This window comes from Lissotriton helveticus, chromosome 9 (assembly GCF_964261635.1).
Source record: "Lissotriton helveticus chromosome 9, aLisHel1.1, whole genome shotgun sequence".
Taxonomy (NCBI): domain Eukaryota; kingdom Metazoa; phylum Chordata; class Amphibia; order Caudata; family Salamandridae; genus Lissotriton; species Lissotriton helveticus.
This window is the reverse complement of record NC_136070.1, coordinates 140,984,053-141,011,125: the sequence shown is the minus strand read 5'-3', so window position 1 is coordinate 141,011,125 and position 27,073 is coordinate 140,984,053. Positions and strand designations below refer to the sequence as shown.

General features: G+C 47.3%; 1 protein-coding gene across 2 annotated transcripts in view; it reads left to right on the top strand.

Moving 5' to 3' along the window:
- MGA (MAX dimerization protein MGA) overlaps positions 1-27,073 on the top strand; it is a 949,809-nt gene that overhangs the window by 901,616 nt on the left and 21,120 nt on the right. For both annotated transcript variants that reach the window (XM_078659651.1, XM_078659650.1), the window contains exon 23: positions 21,491-21,634. In XM_078659651.1, coding sequence (XP_078515777.1) covers positions 21,491-21,634 — 144 coding nt within the window. The remainder of the gene's footprint in view (positions 1-21,490; positions 21,635-27,073) is intronic.

Here is a 27,073-nt window from a genome sequence, read left to right as displayed (position 1 = left end):
CTGGAGAGACCATCTGCATTGCCATGGTCAGTCCCTGGTCTGTGCTCCACTGTAAAGTCAATCCCCTGTAGGGAAATAAACCACCTAAGAAGTTTGAGGGTTTCACCCTTCATCTGATTTAGCCATAAGAGGGGCTTATGGTCGGTCTGAATCTTGAAGTGAGTTCCAAACAAGTAGGGCCTCAACTTCTTCAGGGCCCAAACCACAGCAAAGGCCTCCCTCTCTATAGCTGACCAACGTTTCTCTCTAGGGGTCAGCCTTCTGCTTATAAAAGCAATGGGCTGGTCATGACCATCAATATTCAGTTGAGATAGAACAGCTCCCACACCCAACTCAGATGCATCTGTTTGGACAATGAAGGTTTTGGAGTAGTCAGGACTCTTGAGAATAGGTGCAGTACACATGGCCTGCTTTAGGTCATCAAATGCCTTCTGACAGCTAACTGTCCACTGAACTTTCTTTGGCATTTTCTTGCTTGTCAAGTCATTAAGTGGTGTTACAATGGACCCATAATTTTTGACAAACTTCCTATAGTAACCAGACAGGCCCAAGAAAGCTCTGACCTGTGTCTGGGTGGTTGGAGGAGCCCAGTCCTTTATGGCCTGTATCTTGCTCTCCAAGGGTTAAACCTGGCCTCCACCCACAAGGTGGCCCAGGTACACAACCTGACTCTGCCCTATCTGGCACTTGGTGGCCTTGATAGTGAGGCCTGCCTTCTGCAGGGCCTCCAAAACTTTCCTCATGTGGATCAGGTGATCCTCCCAGGTGGAGCTAAAGACAGCAATATCATCTAGATATGCTGCACAAAAGTCATCAAACCCAGTGAGAACTTGGTTCACCAACCTTTGAAAAGTGGCAGGGGCATTTTGCAAACCAAAGGGCATCACCACAAATTGGTAATGACCTCCTGGGGTAGAAAATGCTGTTTTGGCCTTGGCATCCTCAGCTAACCTGATCTGCCAATAACCAGCTGTTAGGTCAAATGTACTTAAGAAAGTTGCAGGAGCCAACTTGTCTATCAGTTCATCTGCCCTAGGGATTGGATGGGCATCCGTCTTAGTGACAGCATTGAGACCCCTGTAGTCTACACAAAACCTCATCTCTCTCTTACCATCCTGGGTGTGAGGTTTTGGCACTAGAACTACAGGACTAGCCCAAGGGCTCTCTGAGGGTTCAATGACTCCCAATTCCAACATCTTTTGAACTTCTTTCTTTATGCAGTCCCTGACGTGGTCAGGTTGCCTGTAGATTTTACTCTTGACAGGCAGACTTTCACCAGTGTCCACCTCATGGGTGCACCAGTTTGTCTGACTGGGGGTCAGTGAGAACATTTGTCTAAAGGATTGAAGAACCTGTTTACAATCCTCTTGTTGATGTTCCGAGAGGCTGTCAGAAAAGACTACACCATCTACTGACCCATCATCAGGGTTCTGAGTGAGCAGGTCTGAGAGAGGGTCACTCTCTTCCTCCTGCCCTCATCTGTGGCCATGAGCAAGCCCATGTCCTCCCTGTTGACAAATGCCTTGAGCCTGTTTACATGAAGCACCCTGTGGTGGCTCCTGGGAGTTCCCATGTCTAACAAGTAGGCGACTGCTCCCTTTTGTTCAATGATGGTATGGGGTCCAGACCACTTGTCTTGGAGAGCTGCTGGGGCCACTGGCTCCAACACCCACACCTTCTGTCCTGCATGGTAAACAGTTAGGACAGCCTTTTGGTCATGCCAAGCTTTTTGAAGTTCTTGGCTGGCCTCAAGGTTTTTGGATGCCTTCTCCATGTACTCTGCCATCCTGGAGCGGAGACCAAGTACATAGTCCACTATGTCAAGTTTAGGCTTTTTGAAAGGTAACTCCCATCCTTCCTTCAAAAGACATAGGGGTCCTCTTACAGGATGCCCAAACATAAGCTCAAAAGGACTGTAACCAACCCCCTTCTGTGGGACCTCCCTTATGGTGATTGGTTGTAAGTCAACCTTATAGACCAGCTATCCTAATGGTAGCATGGACAAAGCAGTCTTAGGCTAAACTCTTTTGGCATGTGAAGCCAGCTGTTTTACCACAATATAACCCCTTGAATACCAGATGACAGGACACCACACAGGTTGTAATGAAAATAAACACTATATTTATTAATAACAACACCTCTGAACTCTTTGAGGTCAGAGGGCTAAGCACATGACAATCTCTTCCGAAAAATACGACAAGTTGCACAAAATTACAATGGTGCCCTAGAGGCACGACAAACCATATACTAAGTAAGTGGAATGTGAAAGTCGATAGAAGGAATGGAGCTGTCCAGAGGCTGGAGGTTCGCTAGGACTGCGCTATCTTCACCTTAGGTAAGTAATAGGAGGCCCACGGGACGCGTGTGCAGAGTGTGAACTCACACGCGAGATGCGTAACAACGTCTATGGACAGTACAGTTCAAGTTTAATGGTGAGTACTGACAATCCTGACTAGTTAGGGCAAAAACGACTGTGGAACTGGACACTAGGACAGTTAAACTACCCTTGAGCACCGAAATGCTCTTGTTACCTCACCCACGGGCTGCGGGTGCATAGGTGTCAAAGTGTGTCGGGTTCTCGCGTTGAAGTCTATGGAGCCTGGAGAAAAAGATGCTGCAGGCGACTAGGAGGAAGATGTCCGGTGCGATCCAAGGGTGGATCGGTGAAGATGAGGACCTGAAAGCAGAGGGGACAGTGTTCAAAGTCACTAGCCAGTGACCGGTGTGGAACCAGGAAGGAACCAGATGCTGTCGTCGCGATCAGGTGAACAGTGGACGCTTGACTCTGCAGCCACGTGGACCAGGAGGTGTCTTCGACGACCAGGATGGAGGCACGAGCTGTCCCACGCAGGCTCTCGCTGTCGGCGGTGTCGTATCCGGGATTGGAGTCAACAGGCCTTGGCAAAGGCAACCCACGCGGTGAGTGGAAAAGAGGTCTGGTGCGGACTAGGAGAGTCCGGGGTGCCCCTCTTTTGGAAGGGAGCAAGGGCCAGTCTGGAGCAACCAGACCAGCAGCAAAGATGCAAAGGTTCGTCGTCTAGGAGGCCACTAGCCAGCCGGCAAGTGACCAGACAACGCGTCGAGCAGCAAACAAGCAGAAGGGCCCCACGCAGATCTCGTGGATGCTGGAGGGCTGATCTTCGGTGCTCGGGGCTGGGGCTTCTCAGTCCCCAAAGCACTTGGTCGAGTTTACCTCGGGAGTCGTGCTGGAAGCGATGTGCAGGTTCTTTCAAGATGGACGGTCCCACGTGTCTCGTCGCACCCACGGGTCTCAGCTTTGCTGCAGATGTGAGTTGAGGTCGGGGAGGTCTGGGAATCCGGATCTCGTTGGGCTCTGAAGTCTGGATCCTCGAGGGAAGACGACAAAGTGAAGCCGCTGGACGCTTGATGGTGCCTGCAGTTGCAGGGTGGACACTCCTTGCCCACAAGGGAGATTCTTCAGTCTTTTATTGAGCAGAACGTCGAAGTCCAGAGTTTCTTCTTGTAAAGTTGTTCAGGATAATCTAACTTGGAATGGGACCAGCTCCTACCTTTATTCTCCTAAAGGGGGCTGCACTACTGGGCAGAAGTGGACTACCCTTGAGCACCGAAATGCTCTCGTTACCTCACCCACCCACGGGCTGCGAGTGCATAGGTGCCAAAGTGTGTCGGGTTCTCGCGTTGAAGTCAATGGAGCCTGCAAGAAAAGATGCTGCAGGCGACCAGTAGGAAGATGTCCGGTGCGATCCAAGGGTGGATCGGTGAAGAAGAGGACCTGAAAGCAGAGGGGTCAGTGTTCAAAGTCACTAGCCAGTGACCGGTGTGGAACCAGGAAGGAACCAGGTGCTGTCGTCTCGATCAGGTGAAGAGTGGACGCTTGACTCTGCAGCCACGTGGACCAGGAGGCGTCTTCGACGAACAGGATAGAGGCACGAGCTGTCCCACGCAGTCTCTCGCTGTCGGCGGTGTCGAATCCGGGATTGGAGTCAACAGGCCTTGGCAAAGGCAACCCACGCGGTGAAGGGAAAAGACGTCTAGGACTAGGAGAGTCCGGGGTTCCCCTCTTTTGGAAGGGAGCAAGGGCCAGTCTGGATCAACCAGACCAGCAGCAAAGATTCAAAGGTTCGTCGTCTAGGAGGCCACTAGCCAGCCGGCAAGTGACCAGACAACGCGTCGAGCAGCAAACAAGCAGAAGGGCCCCACGCAGAGCTCGTGGATGCTGGAGGGCTGATCTTCGGTGCAGGAGCTGCTCGGGGTTGGGGCTTCTCAGTCCCCAAAGCACTTGGTCGAGTTTACCTCGGGAGTCGTGCTGGAAGCGAATTCCGGGTCTCGACGGGCTCTGAAGTCTGGATCCTCGAGGGAAGACGACAAAGGGAAGCCGCTGGACGCTTGATGGTGCCTGCAGTTGCAGGGTGGACACTCCTTGCCCACAAGGGAGATTCTTCAGCCTTCTGTGGAGCAGAACGTCGAAGGCCAGAGTTTCTTCTTGTTGAATAGGTAGGAAGGTAGATCCCTGACTATGGTTGCCCCCAACTTTTTGCCTGGTGTTTTGCTGGTTTTCTGACTTAGTTGACCTGGGGCCCTGCTATTCAGGACCCCAGGCCCACTGCTCTCTCTGTTAAAATGGATTCCATGTACACTAGGTACATATCTGATTGGATACTGAGTCACCTTATTAGTCCCTGTTCAGTATACCTTAGGTATCCAGGGCATAGGTGTACCCAGGGCCTACCAGGGGCTGAAGCATGTATTATGCCACCCCTGGCTGGCCATCCAAAAACTGACACAACTGGCTGCTTGACAGCTGGGGCAAGGTGGTGTAACCACCCTTTGCTCTAGATATAGTATACCTATATCTAAACCTAAAATGGGCACACAGATCTCCTATCAGTCACTCCTATGGCAGGCCTTAACAATCCTGAAGGCAGAGTTCTTGGAATCGTGTGAGATGGTGCTCTGGCATGAGCTGAGCCTGTCTGCGGCTTTCGGGATCTATCCCTTAGCCGTTTCCATGATAGCGTCAGGCCATATACTCTTAAGTGCCTTATAATCCTCGCGGTTATGGTAACTTTGGTCTGACAATATCTAAACATGTCGTGTAAGGTGTCATACGCTTTGGAATACTACCCCCTCGCCAGTTCTGGCGACGGGGGTAGCATTCCACCCCTCTAGAGGGAGAAGACATGTTGGTAGCCTGTAACCCCGGTTAAAGTTGGACATAGCCTCAGCTCCACAAAATGGATGCTGCCACCGAGACACAAGTCTGACCTCCTGCTGCTGGGAGTCCTTCCAGCGAGGAGTGCTTGGACAAAGGGTTTCCTGTCAGGGGCGGGGCCAGCACCATCCCAGACAGGGTTTTGTGTATCCCAGGTAGGCAGGGCTATAGAGGAAGGTGACTGCAAGTGGCACCCCGGTGCTCACTGTGCATATGCCGGCTCAAACCAGTTCCTGGGGCACACCAGCCCCTGAGCTGGGGAGAGACCAGACAAAGGAGAGGGGTGTAACCACCCCCCTCCTAGTCCCACCCATAGGGCAGGACTTAGTCGCGTGCCAGCCCCTTTTCTCAGGATAAAGGTAGGAGCAGGCCCCCTTCCAAATTAGATCATCTTTGAATCCTGAACCTACTTTCTACGAAAGGAACTCAAGACTTCTACCTAAGATTTCTCCCTTGTGACTAAGGAGTAGTCACCCTGCAGCAGCAGGCACCAACCAAGCATCGCGGTTTGCTGTAAGTCTCTCCTCCGGATCAAGACTGCCCAGCTCGACGAGAACCGGCTTCCCTGGCACCTCTGACCTCTCCCTGCATCATCAGCCCAGCTGAGATTCGTGGGTGTGACGAGACCTCGAGGGACCGGTCATCTTCAAGACTGCACAACGCTTGCCCAGCACGACCACCGAGGGATCCTTGAGTGAGTGCTTTGGGGTTTGAGAAGCCCTAACCCTGAGCAGCTCCAGCACTGAAGTCCAGCATCCACGAGATCTGCGTGGGGCCCTTCTGCTCTTTGCTGCTCACCACGTTGTCCAGGTCACTTGCCCGTTGGCTAGTGGCCCTTCTGACGACGAACCACGACGACAACACCGCTGGTCTGGTTGCTCCAGACTGGCCCTTGCTCCCCTCCAACAGAGGAGCACCCCGGACCCTCCTGGTCCACTCCAGACGCCATTTTGAGTCCACTGCGTGGGCTTGCATTTGCCAAGACTTGTTGCCCCAATCCTGGGTCCAGCGACGTCGACAGCAGATACCACCGTGGGACAGCTCGCACCTCCATCCTGGTCGCCGACAACGCCTCCTGGTCCGAGAGACAGCAGAGCCCACTCACCTGGTCGAGGTGACTTCGCCCGGTGCCATCCTGGTGCCCACCTAATCACTGGCTAGTGATTCAGGACTTGGTCCCCTCTGCTTACAGGTCTCCATCTGCATCGATCCAGGCTTGGATCACATCGAACATCTTCACTGGTCGCCTGCCAGCAACTTCTTCTTTCAGGCTCCATAGACTGCAACGAGGATTCCCGACGTCTTTTCAGACCTATGCAGCCGCAGCCCCTGGGCTAGGTAACCTAAGCATTTCGGTGCTCCAGCATAGCTTAACTATCTAAGTGTCCAGATCCTTTTTCGTTTCAGCTCTACCTAGTCGGATTCGTCCGATAACACTAACTTTGCATTTACTAGCCTCCATAGACTTTGTTCCGCATCCCGCGTGAGAGTGCACACTCTGCACCCGATCTCCCTAGGCCTCCTGCTAGTAATCTAAAGGTTCAGTAGTCTAGTCCTAGCGATCCCAAAGCCTCTGAGAATAGTTACTTACCTGCTAGTAATTCGCATTCCACTTTTGTAGTATATGGTTTTTCGTGCCCGTCGGGCATTTGTGTAAATTGTGCGACTTTAAGTATTTTCTTAAGAGTTTTGTGTTGTGCTTAGCTCCCTGTCTCATAAAGAGCCAGGGTAGTACTGTTATAAATAAATATACTTTTATTTTCATAACAACTTGTGTGGTGTCCTTTCACTTGGTGTTCAACGGGTAAATGTGGTGGTAAACAGCTGGCTTAACACGCCCTCTAGAGTTTAGCCTAAAGACTGCCCTAGGATAGCTGGTCTATCAGGTTGACTTACAACCAATCATCAATAAGGGTCGTTTGGAATGATACATAGTGATCACTAGAATAGTGAGCACTGCATATCAGGCCAACTTCTCACAGAATAGTTCAGGATAATCTCATTTGGAATGGGACCAGCTCCTACCTTTATTCTCCTAAAGGGGGCTGCACTACTGACTAGGTCCCTCCCCTGGGTGGGACCAGGAGGGGGGTGGCTACACCCCCTATCCTTTGTCCGGTTTCCCGCCAGAGCTGGGGCAGGGATGCCCCAGCAACTGGTTTGAACCGGTGTATGCACAGGACACCTTGTGTGCCCCAGGCATATCTCATTGGACTATGCCTTCCTTACACAGGGCTGCCGTCTTGGATATCGGGGATAGCGTACTCGCAGGATACCGAGACTGACGCGTACTCGTGGAAGTTTGACAGGCTGTTTATAGATGAACCTTGAAATTACTGGTACTATAAATCACCCTATTTGAGGGGATATTGTAATACAAGGACAGTTATTTTATGGACTAACTAAGAATACTACATGAGTGATACCTTATGTATATAGACTCTTCGTGAACTTATGGAAAAACTACTTGTGCTGAATTTAATCAGAACTACTTTGTCTATCGAGGATACAAGGATTTCTTTTGCCCTGAAGAAGTCGGTATGGCATGTTACTAATGCCTGACGAAACACGTGTTGGCTGCCATAATGATGTTATAAACCCTTGTTTTGACTGGAAGAAGTCTCAATAAATTGGAATTTTGACTCACGACGTGCGTTGGTGTCTCAGCTGAAGAGGCTATTGAACATTACTGTGATAATTGGTCAAAAACCTAGACCCTACACAGTGGATTATTTGAGATTGTGGATATTGGAGAGCTCAGCAAGGAACTACTAAGCAAAAAAGATCTTGCAAGAGGGAGAAGCGACGTCGATGGAGATCATTGACTGTGCAATGGACATTGCAACAACGGCGTTTCGTTCCTTGGCTGGGGCGGCAGTCCTCCGTCGCCAAGGATGGCTCAAGGCTACTTGGTTTCGGCCTGAGATCCAAAACAAGGTCCTGGATCTTCCCTTTGATGGTGAGGCATTGTTCGGCAAACTCATTGACAACACTCTTCAAGAAATAAAAAAGGACACGGAGATGGCCAGGTCCTTGGGGACCCTTCAATACCGAAAGTCTCCTTTTAAGGGATCCAGAGGCAGAAGTGGTAACTTCAGGGGATCCTTCCAACAGCAGCACTATTCCTCCACGGGCTCAGGTTCCCAGCAATACCAGCCTTATCAACAGCGGCAGGGCCAGTCTACCAACTACTCCAGGCCTTACAATAAGGGGAAACAGGCTGGACGAGGACGAGATTCGTCCAAGCGCCAATAGCGGCCTCCTGGCTCTTCCTACTGGACCCTCCTTCAAGAGATCATCAGTTGGAGGCAGGGTCACCAAATACCTTCAAAACTGGTCCAGGATAACATCGGACCGTTGGGTGCTCAACATCATTCGGAAAGGGCATACCTTGGAATTCACGCAAGTCCCTCCACCCAAGCCCCCGGCAGCCATTCCATCGAAACACCAGCGTCTCCTGCGGCTCGAGGTCCAACAGATGCTCCGGAAGGGAACGATAGAGCCGGTCCCCTCAAACCAAGGGGGGCAAGGATTCTATTCCAGGTTCTTCCTGGTGAGGAAGACGCTAGAGACATGGCGCCCCATTTTAGACCTCAGGGAGCTAAACACCTATCTCATCTCCCTGTCCTTCCGGATGGTCTCTCTCCAGGACATCTTGAAGCTTATAAGTCCGGGGGACTTCATGGCCACGCTCGAGCTCGAGGATGCGTATTTCCACGTTCCGATTCACCCAGCACACAGAAGGTTTCTGCGATTCACAGTAGCCAAGAGCCATTTTCAGTTCAGGGTTTTACCCTTTGGATCCACTCAGCCCCGAGAATTTTTACAAAGGTGCTGGCGCCAGTAGCAGCTTTCCTGCGGAGGCACCATTTCCAAGTCTTCCCCTACCTGGACGACTGGTTGCTGAAAGCTCAGTCCAGGGAGGCAGCGCTCGAGGCTGTTCAAGCTTGTACCAATTAGTTTCAGAATCTGGGACTCACTCTGAACAACGGAAAGTCCTCCCTGGTCCCGTTCAGAAAGGCTCGCTTCCTAGGAGCCATCTTAGATTCAAAGCTCTCAAAAGCCTTCCCTACTCCAGAAAGGAGGGAGAAATTACAGACCTTGGCCCAGGACTTACACGCAAGAAAGTGTCTTTCAGTACGCCGCTACAAATCTCTACTGGGAGTGATTTCATCGTGTATTCCACTAATTCCCCATTGCAGACTAAGAATGCGTCCTCTGCAGGAACAACCGGACAACCAGTGGAAGCAGGTCCACGGTTCATTCGAGGACAGAGTGACCGTCACTCCAATGATGAAGGAAGCGGCCTTATGGTGGACAGATCAAAACAACTTGTCCCAAGGCTATCCTTCGTAAGCGACTCATCTCCCCAAGTGGTGACAACGGACGCGTCATTGGAGGGTTGGGGGGCAGTGATGCAAGACCTGCATGTCAGCGGTCATTGGTCGCCCCAGGAGAAACGTCTCCACATAAACCTTTTAGAGCTAAGGGCGATAAGACTGGCTCTGCAAGCTTTTCTTCCTCGTCTGGAAGGTTCACAGGTGCTTATCAGGACGGACAACACCACGGCCATGCACTATGTGAACAAGGAAGCGGGAACCAGATCGCGTCCATTGTCGCACAAAGCTCAACAGATCTGGCAATGAGCGATTCTTCAGAGGATATCGTTGAAGGCAGAACACTTGCCAGGGGTCCTAAACGAAAAGGCCGACAGAATGAGCAGGTCATCCACAGTCAGCCACGAAAGGGAATTGAATCAGAGGATTTTGGAGGAGATCTTCAGCCAGTGGGGCAGACCGGAAATCGATCTTTTTGCCACTCCGACCAACAAGAAATGCCGGTCTTATGCAAGCAGGCTTCACCATCGAGGTTCTCTGGGGAGTGCGCTTTCGATAACATGGTCGAGGACATTTGTCTACGCCTTTCCTCCCATACCTCTGATCCCACGGCTCATCAGGAAGATCAAGGTGGAGCCGTGCAGGATGATCCTCATAGCCCCTGCTTGGCCGAGGCAGTTCTGGTACACGGAACTCCATCTGTTGACGATAGCCCCTCCTCTTCCTTTGGAGGTTCTACCAGATCTCCTCACGGTGTCCGAAGGACAAGTTTGGCACCCAGATCCGCAGTCGTTACACCTGACTGCATGGCTCCTGAGCAGCGAGAAGGGTAGGTTTATGAACCTACCCTTATCAAGAGAGATTAAGGAGGTCCTTTCCCAGGGACGGGCTCCTTCAACAAACAGGACTTACCGTCTTAAGTGGAAAAGATTTTGTTGCTGGTGCAGGAAAGAAAGCATTGATCCTTTCACTTCCAAGCCTCATAAGCTCCTTCCTTATCTGCTGTCCTTGGCTAAGTCGGGACTAGCCCATTCATCGATTAAGGTCCATTTGGCGGCAATATCAAGGTTCAGAAGGACTGGTTCTGGGCCTTCCTTGCGGTCTTCCAGAATTGTCAAGCAATTTCTTAAGGGCTTGTTCAGAGTATATCCACCAGTGAGACCACCTCCTCCTACATGGCATTTAAATCTAGTCCTTTCTCAACTCATGAAAGGCCCATTTGAACCAATCCATTGTTCTGACATGAAATACCTTTCATGGAAATTGGCTCTCCTCCTCGCTCTCAAGTCGGCTAGGCGTGTTGGAGAATTGCAGGCCAAGAACCTTTCCTCCAATTCAAAAGAAACACTGTAATCATGAGAACTAATCCTAGGTTTATGCCTAAGGTGCCCTCGGACTTCCACTTGAATGAGCCGGTCATTCTGAAGGCGTTCTTTCCTTAACCGGCTACACCAGCAGAAAGAACATTGCATTCGTTAGATGTACAGCGGTGCTTGAAATTCTACTTGAAACGTACTAAGGGATTTCGAAAATCCTCTCAGTTATTTGTTGCCTTCGGAGGTCCAAGCAAGGGCCTTCCTCTTTCCAAACAGGGCATTTCAAGATGGATCACGAGTGCCATTCTGCATTGTCACACTGCTGCAGGAAAATCTCTGACTGGCAGGATTCGAGCACATTCTACAAGATCTTCGACAGCCCTCTTCGCGGGGGTACAGATTAAAGACATTTGCAGAGCTGCTACCTGGAGCAGCGTTCACACCTTCACCAAGCATTACTGCTTGGAGTCCTTGCAACAAGATGATGCGGCAGTAGGACAGGCTGTCCTGCGGAACCTCTTCCAATAATTGGTGAGCTTTCCTTTCTATCCCACCTTCCGTATTACACATTTTGTATCTCTATGTCATGTTGCCTATTGCTATAATATTATGATGCAAAATGTGGTTTTGTTGCTAACTGCTTGCTACTCTGATACAAAAGCATGGGAATCTATGAAAGTTCCAATACTGGGGTAAGAAAACAAGTTACTTACCTGTAACTTTGGTTCCCCAGTATTGGTAACTTTCATAGATTCCCATGCGCCCACCCACCTCCCCGAGGAAAGCTCAGCCTACAACAGATATGGTGTCTAAGTACACAATGGCTACGAAAATCTGAGGCTCTGAGGTTCCTACAGGAAGGCTCTAAGGGGTGAGGCACTTCTGATTGGCTGATGCCTAAGTTTGGTCTCTTTTACACAAAGAGGGTGATATGCTACAAAAGGGAATGACGCCTAGGCCTTTTTCCTTGGTCTTTTGTACCTACAGCTATGGTATTTTTGTTACCGAGACTCCCATTCCGACGACGGGGAATGATACAAAAGAATGGGAATCTATGAAAGTTACCAATACTGGGGAACCAAAGTTACAGGTAAGTAACTTGTTTTCATCTGCCTCGACACCGACCAAAACCTCAGCACCAAACTGAAGCCACCCTCAAAGCTGAAAATATCGGCATCAACCTGCAAGACTGCCGCGATCAACTGATTCTCCACAAATTGCAGGAGTATATTGACTCAAGGCAGAAACATCTGGTCATCCACCCCATACGGGCTGAATATTTGCCCCCCCTTATGGCCTGCTGTTGATCCACCCTCAAAATGCTAGCTCTCCTTCGAGCAAGCCTTGGGCATCCTGATTCCAACTAAGCAGAACAAGAAAGCGTATAAGACCACCAGCCTGACCCCCATACACAACCCTCCCTTCACTCTGTTTTTCAGCCTTCACATTCACCGCCTACATTTCTAGAGACCCCCTTTATTTCACACCTCAGGGGGTCTCTTCACACTGACGCAGGTGTAAATGAGGGAGGGGACAACACAGTTGTCACCCCTCCGAGGGTTACCCATGGGGTTCCTAAGATGCAGACCAACCAAGGGACACAGACCCTGACCTGTATCCTGCATGTCCCTCCCCTCCAGACGTTTCCATGTCCTACTAGGTTCTGATTGGTAGGGCCGTCTCTTTATACAAAGCCTCTAAAGGAGACTTACTTTTTTAAACCCTCTCCTCCACTGACTGCTCTACTCGGAACCTCCCCTTGCTTAAGGTCATGCTATGCCAGGACTCTGAGCCGGGCTTAGAACACCTTGAGTGGATAAAACATGTAAAGCCTCCCCTACTACTCGTAAGCGAGCCAACTCCCAGGCCAGCGGACATGCTCCGCCACCAGTGAAGGAGAATTCGTGCATGGATGCAGCAGGTAAAAGGGTGGCTAATCAATGGCATATTGCAATTCGTTCGTACTTCTTTCAAGATATGAGCTTGCCCACTGGGATAAGATGGAAGAACTCATCCAACACCTCTCAGAGGAGCACAGAAAGAGGGGATCTGAAGTAGTCTCTGAGGGCAAGGAGATATCAAACACCCCTATCCGCTGTGCCCTAGATGCAGAAGACATCGCTGCCAGAGGGGGCCCATTCCAGCATCCCCCTATAAAGATACGCTTGGCTCTGTATCACTGGCTTTAACTCAGAAGTGTAAAAGAACCTTTTGAACATACCCTTTGATGACCAGCATTTCTTTGGTCCACAGGTGGATCAAACGTTAGAACAGATTAAGAAAGACACAGATACAGCTAAGAGTGCCTTTCAAACACCTTCTCCCTGTGGCTCCTTTTGCTGCACACTCCCTCATGGAGGTTCAAAGACCATGTCCCCCTAAGCCTCCACATTCTACCAGGGCACGAGGGACAACAATCCTCTCCCAGGTGTTACTTTAGAGGTCCTACAGGGGCAACAACTCCTAGAGGCAAAGGTAAATGTGCCCTCCCACCCCCAAAGGAGTTGCAACAACCACCATACCCTGACTGGCCTCTTCAAACCCTTCAAGGCTTTTTTTCCCACATGGCAGAGGGTCACCTGTGGGTGATGGATACCAAAACACCAAAGGCTTCTCAGAGAAGAGGTCAAAACACTCCTTTTCAAAGGGGCTATAGAACCCGTCCATTGCCATCAGCAGGGCAAGTGAATGTACTCTCTGTACTTCCTAATACCCAAAAACGAAGGGTCCCTCATGACCATTCCTATCCCCTGACTGCCAACCTACGATCAACACTCTATGGAACCTACCGCCAATCACTGGTCACTCCAAATGTGGCCACTGTAAGGCTTGCGACTTAACCATACAGACGAAAGATTTTGTATACCTCCATCTTACTGTCAAACCTAAATTCTTCAGTAATTGTAATTCCAGTAACGTCATCTACGCCATTGTTTGCCCATGCCAGAAAATCTATATCGGCCAAACCCAGCAAAAAATTAAAACTCGGATATTGCAACACATGAGCCGTATTCGCTGTGACGTGGAAGGCGCACCATTGGTTGAACATTTCAAGTTGAATTCCCATCCACCAGAGAGCATGCGATGGTTGGTCATTGAAAAGGTAACAATGGGACCACGTGGTGGTAACATCGCTGAAATCCTCAACATGCGAGAACTGAAATGGATGTACTTTTTCAATTCCATTGAAACTGGTCTTAATGAACTCGACAGTTCATTCTCCCAATTGGCCACACTGTCCTGATTAGTCTGTTCCGTTAGTCTCTACCCTGTAAGCTTTGAAGTTCCACCTTAGGGCTTTAATTTTCCACCACGTCTCTACTCTATGTGTGGATTCGATACACTATTGACAATGATGTATTATCTGTCAATTCACGTATTGTTGGGTCTTTACCCTCATGCTTGAGAGGTACGCTCATAACTTTTCAATGCGTCTCTACAATCACAATTTCACACTGCGTCTCTACTCCATGTGTGGGTTTGATACACTACTGTCAATGATGGATTTCCTGTCAATTCACGTATTGTTGGGCCTTTACCCTCATGCTTGAGAGGTACGCTCATATTCCACGGACACTGTGCTTTACAATTATAACGTTTTTTAATTACCTTTTCACTCTGTCCAATTCGATTTTATCATTATACTTGCAATTATTTATCAATGTTGGAGGTTTGGATTCTAAGGGCACCTGACACATTACCATCTCCAACCCATACTGGCTCTCTCCCCCTTCTCCACTGATCGTGGTAGACAATCTAGTCTTTCTTCCAACTCCATGATCGCTCGGGCTACCTTGTGACCCGTTACCATGACTCCCTTTCCAACTCAGGAAATGCGGTGATGGTCGGCGGCCCGCGCACGGAGCTTTTCAATTCAGGTTTACCGAGTGAGTATCACTGTACTTGGTAACCAAGCCCTGCCTCGAATTTCCCCACTGGGATTTGTTCCTCTAACCTAGTATCCTTCAACCCTTGCCTCATCAGACCCGTCACGGATTTACATGATGACAGAAATCACGGATCCTTGAGAGTTAACGAGACGCCATCATTCGGTAAGCACTGTTCGAGTGTCCCCGACCTGGCCATTAATGTAACTTCCCAATGCGTGCATTACAATTATTGCCTGCTCATCCCTCCAGATGCAGCACGCACGGTCTCCATTCCTCCTCTGAAATTACCAAGTGGATTATCGATCCTGAAACCGACAGGACGCATACACTGGGTAAGCAGTTTCTCACTGTTTCCGACTGGCCATTAACATACTCTCTTGACTGCCTTCTAACTCTAAGTTATTCACTGCTCGTTCATCCTTCCAGATGCGGCAGCACGTTTTTCCATGCCCCATTTGAAGATTTCCCAGGGGATTATCGACTTCTTGGTATGTGGTTTATTTTAATTGGGCATACTCCACCAGCCTTACATTTCTGCACCTGTTATGAACCCTCATCTCTACCTGTTATTAACAGTTCCCATTTGAGATCTCCCAGGGTATTACCGACTTCTTGGTATGCGGTTTATTTTAATTGGGTACATTCCTCCAGCCCACATTTCTGTGTCTCTACCTGTTATTAACAGTTCTATAGACCGCCAACAGCATGTGTATGGCCGCGTGCTAACGTATCAGTCTTTGGACCTAGGTTTTCATATATAGGCCTCTTTCAAATTTTCTAAGTAACCGAGTATTTACTCAGCTTGAAGTTCTGGACTCGCACATTTCAAGCTGCGTCCAAATAATGATATGCACTTATCTTATGAATCTACCACCAATCATGTTTTTCTCTACCTATGTGATAAATTTGAGGCAGAATAATTACCCTCTAATTTTAAACTTATTATACTTCCGATAGGTCCTTTGCCCCCCCCTCCGGTCCTGATGAAGACCCCACAGCAAGGTTAAACGATCCTGCAACCTCAGAGGGTCGAAACGTCGACTATTTGTTTCATATGTGGCAACCTCACGCCAACATCTTGTATATACATTGTACCTTGTGTCGTATGCCTTTCTTTCAAATAATGTCGCTATGCACAATGCAAGTTGTTGCTACAACATTTTTAGCATAACTAAGTGCTTAAAGGATTGATTTTACTGTCACATAATCCCATCACTTCCCCAACCTCTCACTATCACCTCCCTACTCCCTCCTTGGGGCACTGTATGACTTCAAATACAGCTGACTGTTCTTTGCATGATGTATATGCAATATACTGCATCCCATTGTGAATTAAACCTTGTGGATCAAAGTAATTGTTGTTGATTAACTTACTCTAATTGTTTGTAATTGCTTCTTGTATACACTGGGACCCCTTCCTCTCAGTATCATTCTAGTCCCCAGGCCTGTAAACGGATACATCCTTTTGGAGTGCATTGCTAGACGATGTCTTCCACACGGAGCTCCATGATGCTATCGTTGAATATTTTGAAATAGATAAGGGATCAGTACAGTCTTGGGCTACTGTCTGGGAAGTGTTAAGACATATATGCGAGGCGTATGCATCTCCAAGCATTCTGGAGTCTTGCGCGTCTTGAGGAATACATTGAAATGCATAGAAGAAACAGCTGGGTAAATTGGATCAGGATGAAGTGTGGCGCTCGGACAAGGCAAGACAGGCCCGTAGGTTGACGCTTTTGATGGAGTTCTGGGAATCCCCGGAATGATAAGCTCACTTCCTAAGTAAATATGCTACAGCATGCCAGTATGGAGAGAGTGATAGACTGGGCTGTACCCTGGCGAGACTACTTAGGCCCTCTGCGGGGCAAGCGTTCATGGCAGCGCTTCGTTCCTCTAAGGGGCAAATACTGACAGGTACTTCAGAAATGTGTGATGAGTTCCTGGATTACTACACACAGCTATACACGCCACGTACAACGCACAGCGAAGATGACGTAACATATCTAGACGAAGTGGCGTTGGTGTGGCTAGAAAAAGCTATGCAACAATTTTTTGCATAACCATTCTCTGCAGCAGAAATCATTAGCACTATAGATGCTATAAATGGCTCTACTGCACCAAGCCTAGATAGATTTACAGGCCATTTTTATAAGACTTACAAGTCCATACTAGTGCCATATCTCCTGCAGGTGTACGCTGAAGCTCTAGAACAACAGGTACCCCCCACCCCTCCCCACTCTGCGGGAAGCCGTGATCATTCTACTACCTAAGCCTGGCAAAGACCCGCTTCTGTGTGCTTCATACAGGCCACTTTCGTTATTGAACTTAGACTACAAAATCTTAGCGAAAGTAATAGCATTGCGTCTAGCTTTACTGCTGGACCAGATCATTTCTCCAGTCCAGTCGGCCTTTTCGGTCCACTGCTTTGAACCTTCGAACGCTTTTTGCAACTATGAATAGAATTGACCCCGGGTACAGGCAGCGGCCGTCCTCTTAGACATGGAATAGGCATTTGACTCTTTGGAGTGGCCTTTCTTCCTGGCGGTCATGCGACGGATGGGAATGCCAAACATGTTCATGTTGCTCATAATTACTTTGCACATCACCCACTGCTCGACTTGACTCAATGGCACCCCCCCCCCCCCCCCCCAATTTAAGCTTACCCACAGTACTAGGCAGGACTGTCCGCTTTCCCCGTTACTGTTTATTATTGCATTAGACCCACTAGTGAGACACTTCCAAGAGCGACATTTACATAGGACTCCAATTCAAAACCGGCCCGCTCCTAATTTCACTCTATGCAGACGTCATAATATATGTCCGGCGCCCTCAAGGAAATTTGGAACCTCCTAGTGCGTGCGGTAATTAGATTCGGCAGTTATTCGGGTCTAGGTTAAAATTGGGGCAAGTAGGAAATGTTTCCATTAACAACACGCACTATGAGATGGGAGTGTGAGTTCCCGCTAACCTGGTGCACTGACTCAACTAAATACTTGGGAATTAATATCCACTTAGAGGCGGAGCAGATCGTACGGCTCAATTAAGGCCTTACTATATTTGGGCTTGAGCAGCAAGTTGAGCGTTGGATAACGCTTCTGCTCTCATTGGCCGGGAGATGCGATTATTAAAACAGTCGTATTACCGAAATTCCAGTACCTGTTCCAGAACATGCCCATCCCACTGTCCAATAGTTTTTTTCTCATACACTGCACTCACATCTCATCAGACTGACCTGGGGCGGCAAGAATCAGTTGGACTACTACGACCCTACCATATGAATGGGGAGGGTTTGGGGTCCCGAACTTCCACATATATTATTTAGTAGCATAGTGCAATTATGCGCATTCCCGGTACCACCCCGATGCACACATCCCTTACTCCAAAATAGAAGCTGACCTTACACATCCTGCCTGCTAAAAACAATTTTAGCTAAGGGATTCCCCAGAGACCCCCATGACATACAGACAGTATCCACCACTTGCTGGGCTTGGAAGAAGCTGGCAGGCATTCATTACACTCCTTCGCACTCCCGATGCTTAATAACCCTTGGTTGCACAACACTGAAGACAAATTGGTACAGCGCACTCTGACAAAGTACTCTTTATACACAAGTGGGGATCTATTTCCAGGCAGACACATCTTTCATGGCTCTGAAGATGGGAGGTTCAGCGAAGCCACCTTTATGGACCTATTCATTCTCCATAGACTGAGGAGTGCGCCGAGAGCGAAGATAACGGAGTTATCCCTAGAGCCTGCATCTTTGCACCATTACCAACATTGATCACTAGCACGGAAGAGTCCAATCTAATTTGAAAATTATACAAAGCCTGCATGACACTAATCCCCACTAGAGATGCCAAAATCCGGGAACGGTGCAAACGCTATGTTGGTCATCCCATAGAAGACGCTCATTGGTCCATCTGCTGCACCCAGACCAAGGAAGTTTCCCTGAATAGCCGCCACAAATGTATCCAGTTTTAAGTTCCTATGGAGGGCGTACATATTCCCAGCTTAGCTTCACTCAATAGACCCCACTCGGCCACATACATGCTCCAAATGTGGTACTCACCACTCCGAGTTAACTCATATGACCTGGAACTGCGCCAGAATTGGAGGGCATTGGAGAGAGATTTACAGCATCCTATCGCGTATGACACTCCTTGACCTTCACCCCACACCTGAGGTGGCCTTGTTGGGATATGTCCAGAATATCCCGAAACAGCTGCGCAGATTCACGTCAATTGCGTTGATGCTTGCCAAACGAGATATAGCTCTTAACTGGAGTATTAAGGTTATCCCTACTACCAAAACCTGGTTAAACAGCCTTATTTATTGTAACAAAATTGCGACCTATTTGTATCTACTTTACCTGTGACATCCAGACCTAAGGACATATGGGGTTCCCTAAAGAATTACCTGTTGGAGGTTGAAGGGACCACAGCATCACAGCCACCTGATGGGATAGTCCCCACTGAAGTAGGTTGACTCACCCCATCCCCCTCCCCTTAACTCCAATCTTGCAGATGAAAGTGTCAAAGGATATATCTCGAAATTTGTGGGGACCATCATGAGAGTGATAGATTACTAGGGACAGGGTGGTCCAAGTACTTGCTGTCACGGGCTGAATGTGTTTGATTGTAACTTCACTATTTCATAATCCAATAACTGTACGGTATTTTACTGCATTTCTGCATAACGTGATATATTGTTGTTATTTATATGAAAATGGTAAATAAAGTTTTTTTTTTTTTTAAATGTGCTGTGTGCAAGTGCTGCTCATATGCCGGTTATGGCCGGCCCATAATTTCGTCCTGTAGAGGGTACCTAAACCACTTAATTTAAATGACTTCAGAGATTTAAAAATATGGATATTGTGCTGAATAGAGTTCATTTTTCATCTCAAACAATACTTTTTCTTGTAACAAAGAGAATTAATATTTACTCTGATGATTGAAAGATCAAGCATAGCTGAGTCTGGTGGCTCAGTGGACTAATGTCAGTCTAGATTGTTCCGAAAATTGTGGTATCAAGTATAGGTATGAGGCGCCACTAGGCAGATTCACACAACCAGATTATGAAGTTCTTTTCTATTTTTAAAGGCGGTGCTGAAGGGTGTGGAGAACCACCTAAATCCACAGAACAAAGCCTCAGCTTTCTATAGCAATTTAGTCAACTCCCCAGCACACGTCAAAATCAAACAAGAAGGTCTCCCAGTTCTCACAACAGCAAACGAATAATGATATGTCAAAACAGTGAAACAAAAGTAAATTTCTTGTATTTTCTTTTTTTCAAGATTTATTCATGTAGGCTTCAGAATCAGCTCTCAACAGCCAGCACGTGTTTCGTTGCGTATGGGGTGTTATCCCGCAACTTCATCTATACAAGGCTATATGGTAAAACACACCAAACAATCAGATGATTGTTTGGCATGTTTTACCGTACTCTGGCGACGACGATTACGCTGACCCACACAATGTTTTTAAATACTGAGGAACCATTAACTAATTCAGAAACGGATACAGAAAGAGTAATACGATTTTGCATGGGATAAACCATTCGGATACAGAAACCCTTTGTGGTCTGGAAGTATCACCACAAATCAAAAGAATAATGACTTGAAGAGTATAGCCTTGATGAAGTTGCGGGATAACACCCCGTACGCAACAAAACACTTGTTGGCTGTTTAGAGCTGATTCTAAAGCCTACATGAATAAATCTTGAAAAAAAGAAAATATAAGAAATTTACTTTTGTTTCACTGTTTTGACATATCATTATTTGTTTGCTGTTGTGAGAACTGGGAGACTTTCTTGTTTGATTTTGACGTGTAATGTCAGTCTAGAACCTGTGTTAGACCTCATGGCCACAGGTTTGAATCACGGAGGTTCCACTCAGACTTTTATCCTTCAGAGGTTGGTAAAATGACTACCACTGAGTAGCTAACAATACAACACCTGTTATTTTGTACCAAGGGGTGATATTTTGCTTCAAAGATCCATCTGTTAACTTCCTCTGTTATAAAAAAAATTGGTCAAAACTTCCTGGATGTGTGCTTTTTATTGTTCAAAGACTCACCTTTTTGCATTTAGTTTAGACACGTCTGACCAGATGTGCAGCCGTTTTAAGCAGTTGCAAATGAAGATTTGTGACCCCTAAAAAGGGTTGTAGCATGTATCAACCCTATTTTGCGAGTTGGGAACCTGTTACCAACTCGCAAAATAGGGTTTGCGAGTCTCTATTAGAAAGGGGTGTGCCAAGAGCAACCCTTCCTAATAGCGAGTCTCAGGGGGATTTGTGATTGTTTTGTGCCTTGGTTTACTGCCTACTTCAAGTAGGTGGTAAGCCACTCGCAAATAGGAAGCGGTTCCCTGGGGGCCCCTTACCCTTTGGGATTGGCAGCAAAAATGTTTTTTAATAGCAGGCAGTGGTCTGAATGAAACTAAAACGTTTTATTTTTGAAACCCATCCTGTTTTCCTTTAAGGAAAACAGATTGCTTTATTTACAAAGCAGACGCAGTCATAGGGGGTCTGCTGTCCCCAGCAGGCCACCATACCTGTGGTATTGACCATTCCCAATGGGCTGCAAATGTGTCTGAGACACATTAGTACATTTCCTTTTGCAACTCTCAAATTGTAATCGCTAACATTTGCAAATTACAGACGGCAAAAGGAAATGGTCGTACTTCTGGCCCCGTCTACTTTATTTTTTCCATTTATTCTCAATGTTTAGGAATCTGTTATCTTTTTTTGTGAAGGTATGACGTCCATGGTGATCCAGCTTCCAGGATCTTCAGTGCCTATTCAGTTGAAGGGTATCATCACCAATCCAATTACACTGTCAAGTACTACCAATTCTAATATTGCTCCAACCATGTCAAGAACTGCCCAACTCCCAACTGGTATGTTTTATTTTTTTCTTCCTTAATGTGTCCATTTTGTCGATATGATGTAGTTCATTTATATTTAATGTATGAGATAAAGTACTCCCTGCCTTACATTATTAGGATATTGCAAGTCACAAGGAGTTACATTACCATAAAGAGGAACAAGGCCAAAGACCAAGTTCCTGTATAAGGTGATGGAACTCTGAGGTGGCTTGCAGTATCGTTCTCATGTGCGGCAGAGAGTATTGTATTATATTATAATTGCATTTATATTGCGCTTACTACCCCTGACGAAGCGTTGAAGCGCTTTTTCGGCGAGTAGCACGCTACTCTGGAATCCATAAAGGATTAGTAGTGAAGTAGTATACTTTTCCTTTTAATACATGGCCACACCTTCAACTTTCTAGCTCTTTCATATGAAAGAGAGAGGATGTTTGCATACATGTAGAATAAAACTAAAATGTTCGAGGCATATGAGCTGCAGATCTCACACTATAAGTTAGATCGCCACCTGGTGGTGGGCTCGGATGATTGCATGTTGTTGTCTTGGAAGAAGTCTTTGTAGTCACAAGATAGGTGACTCCTCCCTTGGACGATAGTGCGCATGGGCATCGACTCCATCCTTAGATTGTTTTGGGTTCGGATGTAACTTTTCCGCTCCGGTTCGCGTGAAAAACTTACTTCAACTATACCTAACAACTTGCGACATCAATAATCATCGACTCTACCTCGTTACCTCGACTCCAATCGTCGACGCGGGCCGTGGGGCCTATCCACACGGTGAGGCCTACAGCTCATGGAAAGGACGCCGTTCAAAAAATGCCCCCAGTGTGGAGCAAAGTTCCCGTGCAGTGATCATCACAGCGTATGTAACCTGTGCCTATCACCGGAACACGACGAGTCCAGCTATACCGCCTGTGCATCTTTTCAATCCAAGAAGACTATTCGAGATCGGAGGGGCCGTCGACACATCATGCAGAGATCAGCCCCAAAACAGGTAGACATCTTCGACGAGGGTCCTGAAGTCCCGGAGGAAAATTCCGAAGATCAGCCAAATCGTGTCTGAGGCAGACGACTCCGATGACTCCATACCTTCGGGTCAGTGCGTGAGTACTACAGCCCCTGGCCCATCCCCAACACCCAAATCGAAGGCAAAGGTCAACACTCCACCTCCTGGGCCCAGTTGCGACCGAAAAACTACTTCAGAAGCCCCGCCTTCGAGCTAGACTCTGAAGAAAACTCTAAAGCCTTCCGGTAGCTCGGGACCGAGCAAACCGCATGTGCCGATACCACCAGCTCCCTTGGCACCGAAACCGAAAGAAGTCCCGGTTCCGAAATCCACTCCGAAACCGTCGTCTCCGAAAGAAAAAACGGCTCTGAAAATAATAAAGCCTGTTTCCGACGCTTCCAAGCCGACAAAACCAGCTGCGGCTCCAAAGCCTAAATCGTCTGAGCCAAAACCTACGCCAAAGGACTTTAACACAACTCCTAAGGCTAAGAACGAAGTGAAGCACCACCCACGATCGGAATCGAAAAATAGTCGCCGAAACCCGTTTCTGATGAACAGCTTTTTCAACCTGATCCTTCACAGAAATAGATATATATTGACCCATAAACTGGACATGTCTCTGCTTTGCCACACAGGAAGAGGAAGTTAGATACAGCACCTATACCTCAAGTGCCTGTAAAGAAGAAGGACTCTTCTACTTCACCTATACACCCTTCTTCTCCTATATCTCCCTCTCCTTCATATCCTCTTCCTTCACCTCAAAATTCACCCCCTCATTTTTCACCACAACATACACCACCTCATAATTATGATAATGATCTTATAGGAGGAGGGGACTACCCAGACCAACCAGACTGGGGTACCCAATCCAACCAGATGCACCAGATATTCCTGATCCACATACATATCCATCCTAACCATCTCCACCAGAAGATAACATTGGGTTTAGACACTTAATCAATAGAGCTGCCATCTATCATAAAGTCACAATGCATTCAGGCAGAAGATTTTTTTATTAGACACTTTTGAACAATCACAAAGGTCAGTTCAAATATTACCTATGATTAAAGGTGTCATTAAACACGCACCAGACGTGTTTAAGGATCCTGTACGTGCTAGGATCATAAACCCCAGAATAGAAAAGAAATATAGACCTGCTCCTACTGACCCTGCGTATATCAAGGGACAACTACCTTTTGATTCCCTAGTCGTTTCCAATGCTAGACAACGAGCAAACTCCCAAACCTCAGGGGAAACCGCACCTCTTGACAAAGAGTCAAAGATGATAGACGCTTCAGGCAAGAGAATAGCTGCCCAAGCCAGCAACACATGGCGCATAGCTAATACACAAGCCCTTCTTGCAAGATACGACAGGGATCATTATGATCAGCTAGAAACATTACTACAGAATCTACCTGACCAATACAAAGCACCAGCAAATGACCTTATACAAGAGGGTAAGCTAATTTCCAATGCTTCAATCAAGTGTGCGCTAGATGCAGCAGACACCGCATCTAGGGCAATAAACACTAGTGTCCTCCCTAGACGCCACGCATGGCTACGCATCTCAGGATTTAAACAAGAGGTGCAAACTACTATCTTAAATCTACCATTTAACCGACAGCAGCTTTTTGGTACCGAGGTAGACACAGCACTTGAGAAGATGAAAAAAGATACAGACACTACCAAATTTATGGGAGCCTTACAGTCCCCACAACCACGAGGTTCCTTTCGTCGCTCCTTTTATAGAGGAGTCTCCAAACAAGCTGGAGCAGACAATTCAGCTTCCTTTAAAAACAATACACAAACATCCTCCAATAAAGGATACTTTAGAGGAGGCTACAAAGGCAACAACAACAAGGGAAGAGGTTGAGGTAATAACAATAATCGAACCTCCTCCACCACTAAACAGTGACTTCTTCAGCTCCCCCAACAGCATTCCACTCCTGTAGGGGGAGACTAACACAGTTCCTACCTGTCTGGAATTTCATCACAACAGACAAGTGGGTAAGACAAATTATCCAGTATGGTTACTGCCTAGAGCTTCCAGCTACCCCTCCACATATAACACCCAGACAGCGTCCAATGTCCACACAACATCTAACACAGCTCCGACAAGAGGTTCTCTCATTGCTGCAAAAAGATGCAATAGTTAGTTCCGTTGCAACATCAAGGAACAGGGGTTTACTCGCTCTATTTCATGATACCCAAAAAGGACGGGACACTAAGACCAATTCTAGACCTAAGGCCTCTCAATCTGTATATACACTCAGATCATTTCCGCATGATCGCTTTACAACAAGTGCTCCCATTGTAGCAACAAGGCGATTTCCTGACCACACTAGACCTCAAGGACGCCTACTTCCATATTCCTGTGCATCCTTCTCACAGAAAGTATCTCAGATTTGTACTAGAAGGAAAATACTATCAGTTCAAAGTCCTTCCATTCGGGGTCACAACTGCACCACGAGTGTTTACAGAGTGCCTAGCAGTAGTAGCAGCACATCTCAGAAGACAACATATCCACGTCTTCCCATACTTAGACGATTGGCTCATAAAAGCCAAGTCAATCAGTCAGTGTGTCCAACACACATCTCAAAAATTCAAACACTGCACGACTTGGGGTTTACAATCAACTACACCAAGTCACATATCCAGCCCTCTCATGTACATCAATACCTAGGGGCTACGATAAACTCCGATACAGCTCTAGCTTATCCCAGTCCAGCCAGGATACAGAGCATTCAAACCTTAGTCACGAAGTTTCAAAACCAACACTCTCTCCCAGCCAGAGTGTTCATGCAACTAATAGGCATGATGGCATCTTGCATTTGTATTGTACCATATGCAAGACTGCAAATGCGCCCATTGCAGGAATGTCTAGCACATCATGGGAATCCGGCTCAAGGACAACGTACAGGTGTTGGTGGACAGCCGCACACATCGCTCTCTGCAGTGGTGGAACACCAAAAACTTGTCCAGTGGGCAGCCGTTCCTCGAACCTGTTCCACAGATAGTACTGACAACAGACGCATCCCTCACAGGATGGGGAGCCCATCTGCTCCACCATACAACTCAGGGAAGATGGACCGCTCAACAACAGGTGCTTCACATCTGTCACCAAGAGCTGCTAGCAATATTCCTAGCACTGAAATCCTTCCAAGTACATGTGCAGAACAAAGCTGTCTTGATCCGGACGCACAGCATGACAGCCATGTACTACTTTCAAAAAGGAGGCACACATTCCCTGCACCTGTCCCAGCTCACACAGAACATTTGGAGATGGGCCATTCCACAAAAGATATATCTGCTTGCAGAACACCTTCCGGGAATTCACAATCAGATAGCAGATCTGTTAAGTCGACAGACACAACAGATTCACGAATGGGAACTACATCTGCAAGTTCTTCTACCATTCTTTCACAAGTGGGGTCATCCAGACATAGATCTGTTTGCCACACACAAACGCAAAATGCCCAAAATTCGCCGCCAGGTTTCCACACCCGCTGTCCAAGGGCAATGCTATATGGATGAACTGGTCAGGCAGATTTGCGTACGCTTTACCTCCAATCTCACTAATACCACTAGTAGTACACAAGCTGAGACAACAGTCTCTCAAAATGATCCTGTTAGCTTCCACATGGGCACGCCAACCGTGGTTCACCACTCTGCTAGAACTCTCTCTAGTTCCACACCATAGACTGTGTCTGACACCATCCATGCTAACGCAGAACCTTGGAGACATCAGACATTCAGGTCCAAGTCAACTGAATCTGGCGATCTGGCTCCTGAAGTCTTATAGTTTGGTTACCTTAACCTGCCACCAGACTGTATGAATATCATTAAAGAAGCCAGAAGGCCTACTACTAGAGCTTGCTATGCTGCAAACTGGAAAAGATTTGTCATTTACTGCACTAATAATCAAATTGATCCTCTAGATGCTGCCATGCAAAATATCATCTGCTACCTTCTCCATCTACAAAGATGTAATCTAGCATATTCATCTATACATTTACATCTTGCAGCCATTGCAGCAAATTTACAAAATAGACAACCTATGTCGTTATTTAGAGTACCTGCAATCAAAGCTTTTATGGAAGGATTAAAACGTATCATTCCTCCTAGGTTACCACCCTCTCCGGGGTGGAACCTAAACATTGTTCTTACCAGGCTCATGGGGCCCCCTTTGAACCTTTACATAAGTGTGAGCTGCAATTCCTTACATGTAAAACACTTTCCTTATTTCTATTACCTCTCTTAGGAGAGTTAGTGAGATTCCAGCTTTAACTATACAAGAACCATTTTTACAATTACACCGTAACAAGGTGGTTCTACGGACTAATCCCAAATTCCTTCCTAAAGTAATTACTCCTTTTCATCTAAATCAATCAGTAGAGTTGCCAGTGTTTTTTCAAAACCCAGACTCTGTAGCAGAAAGAGCTCTA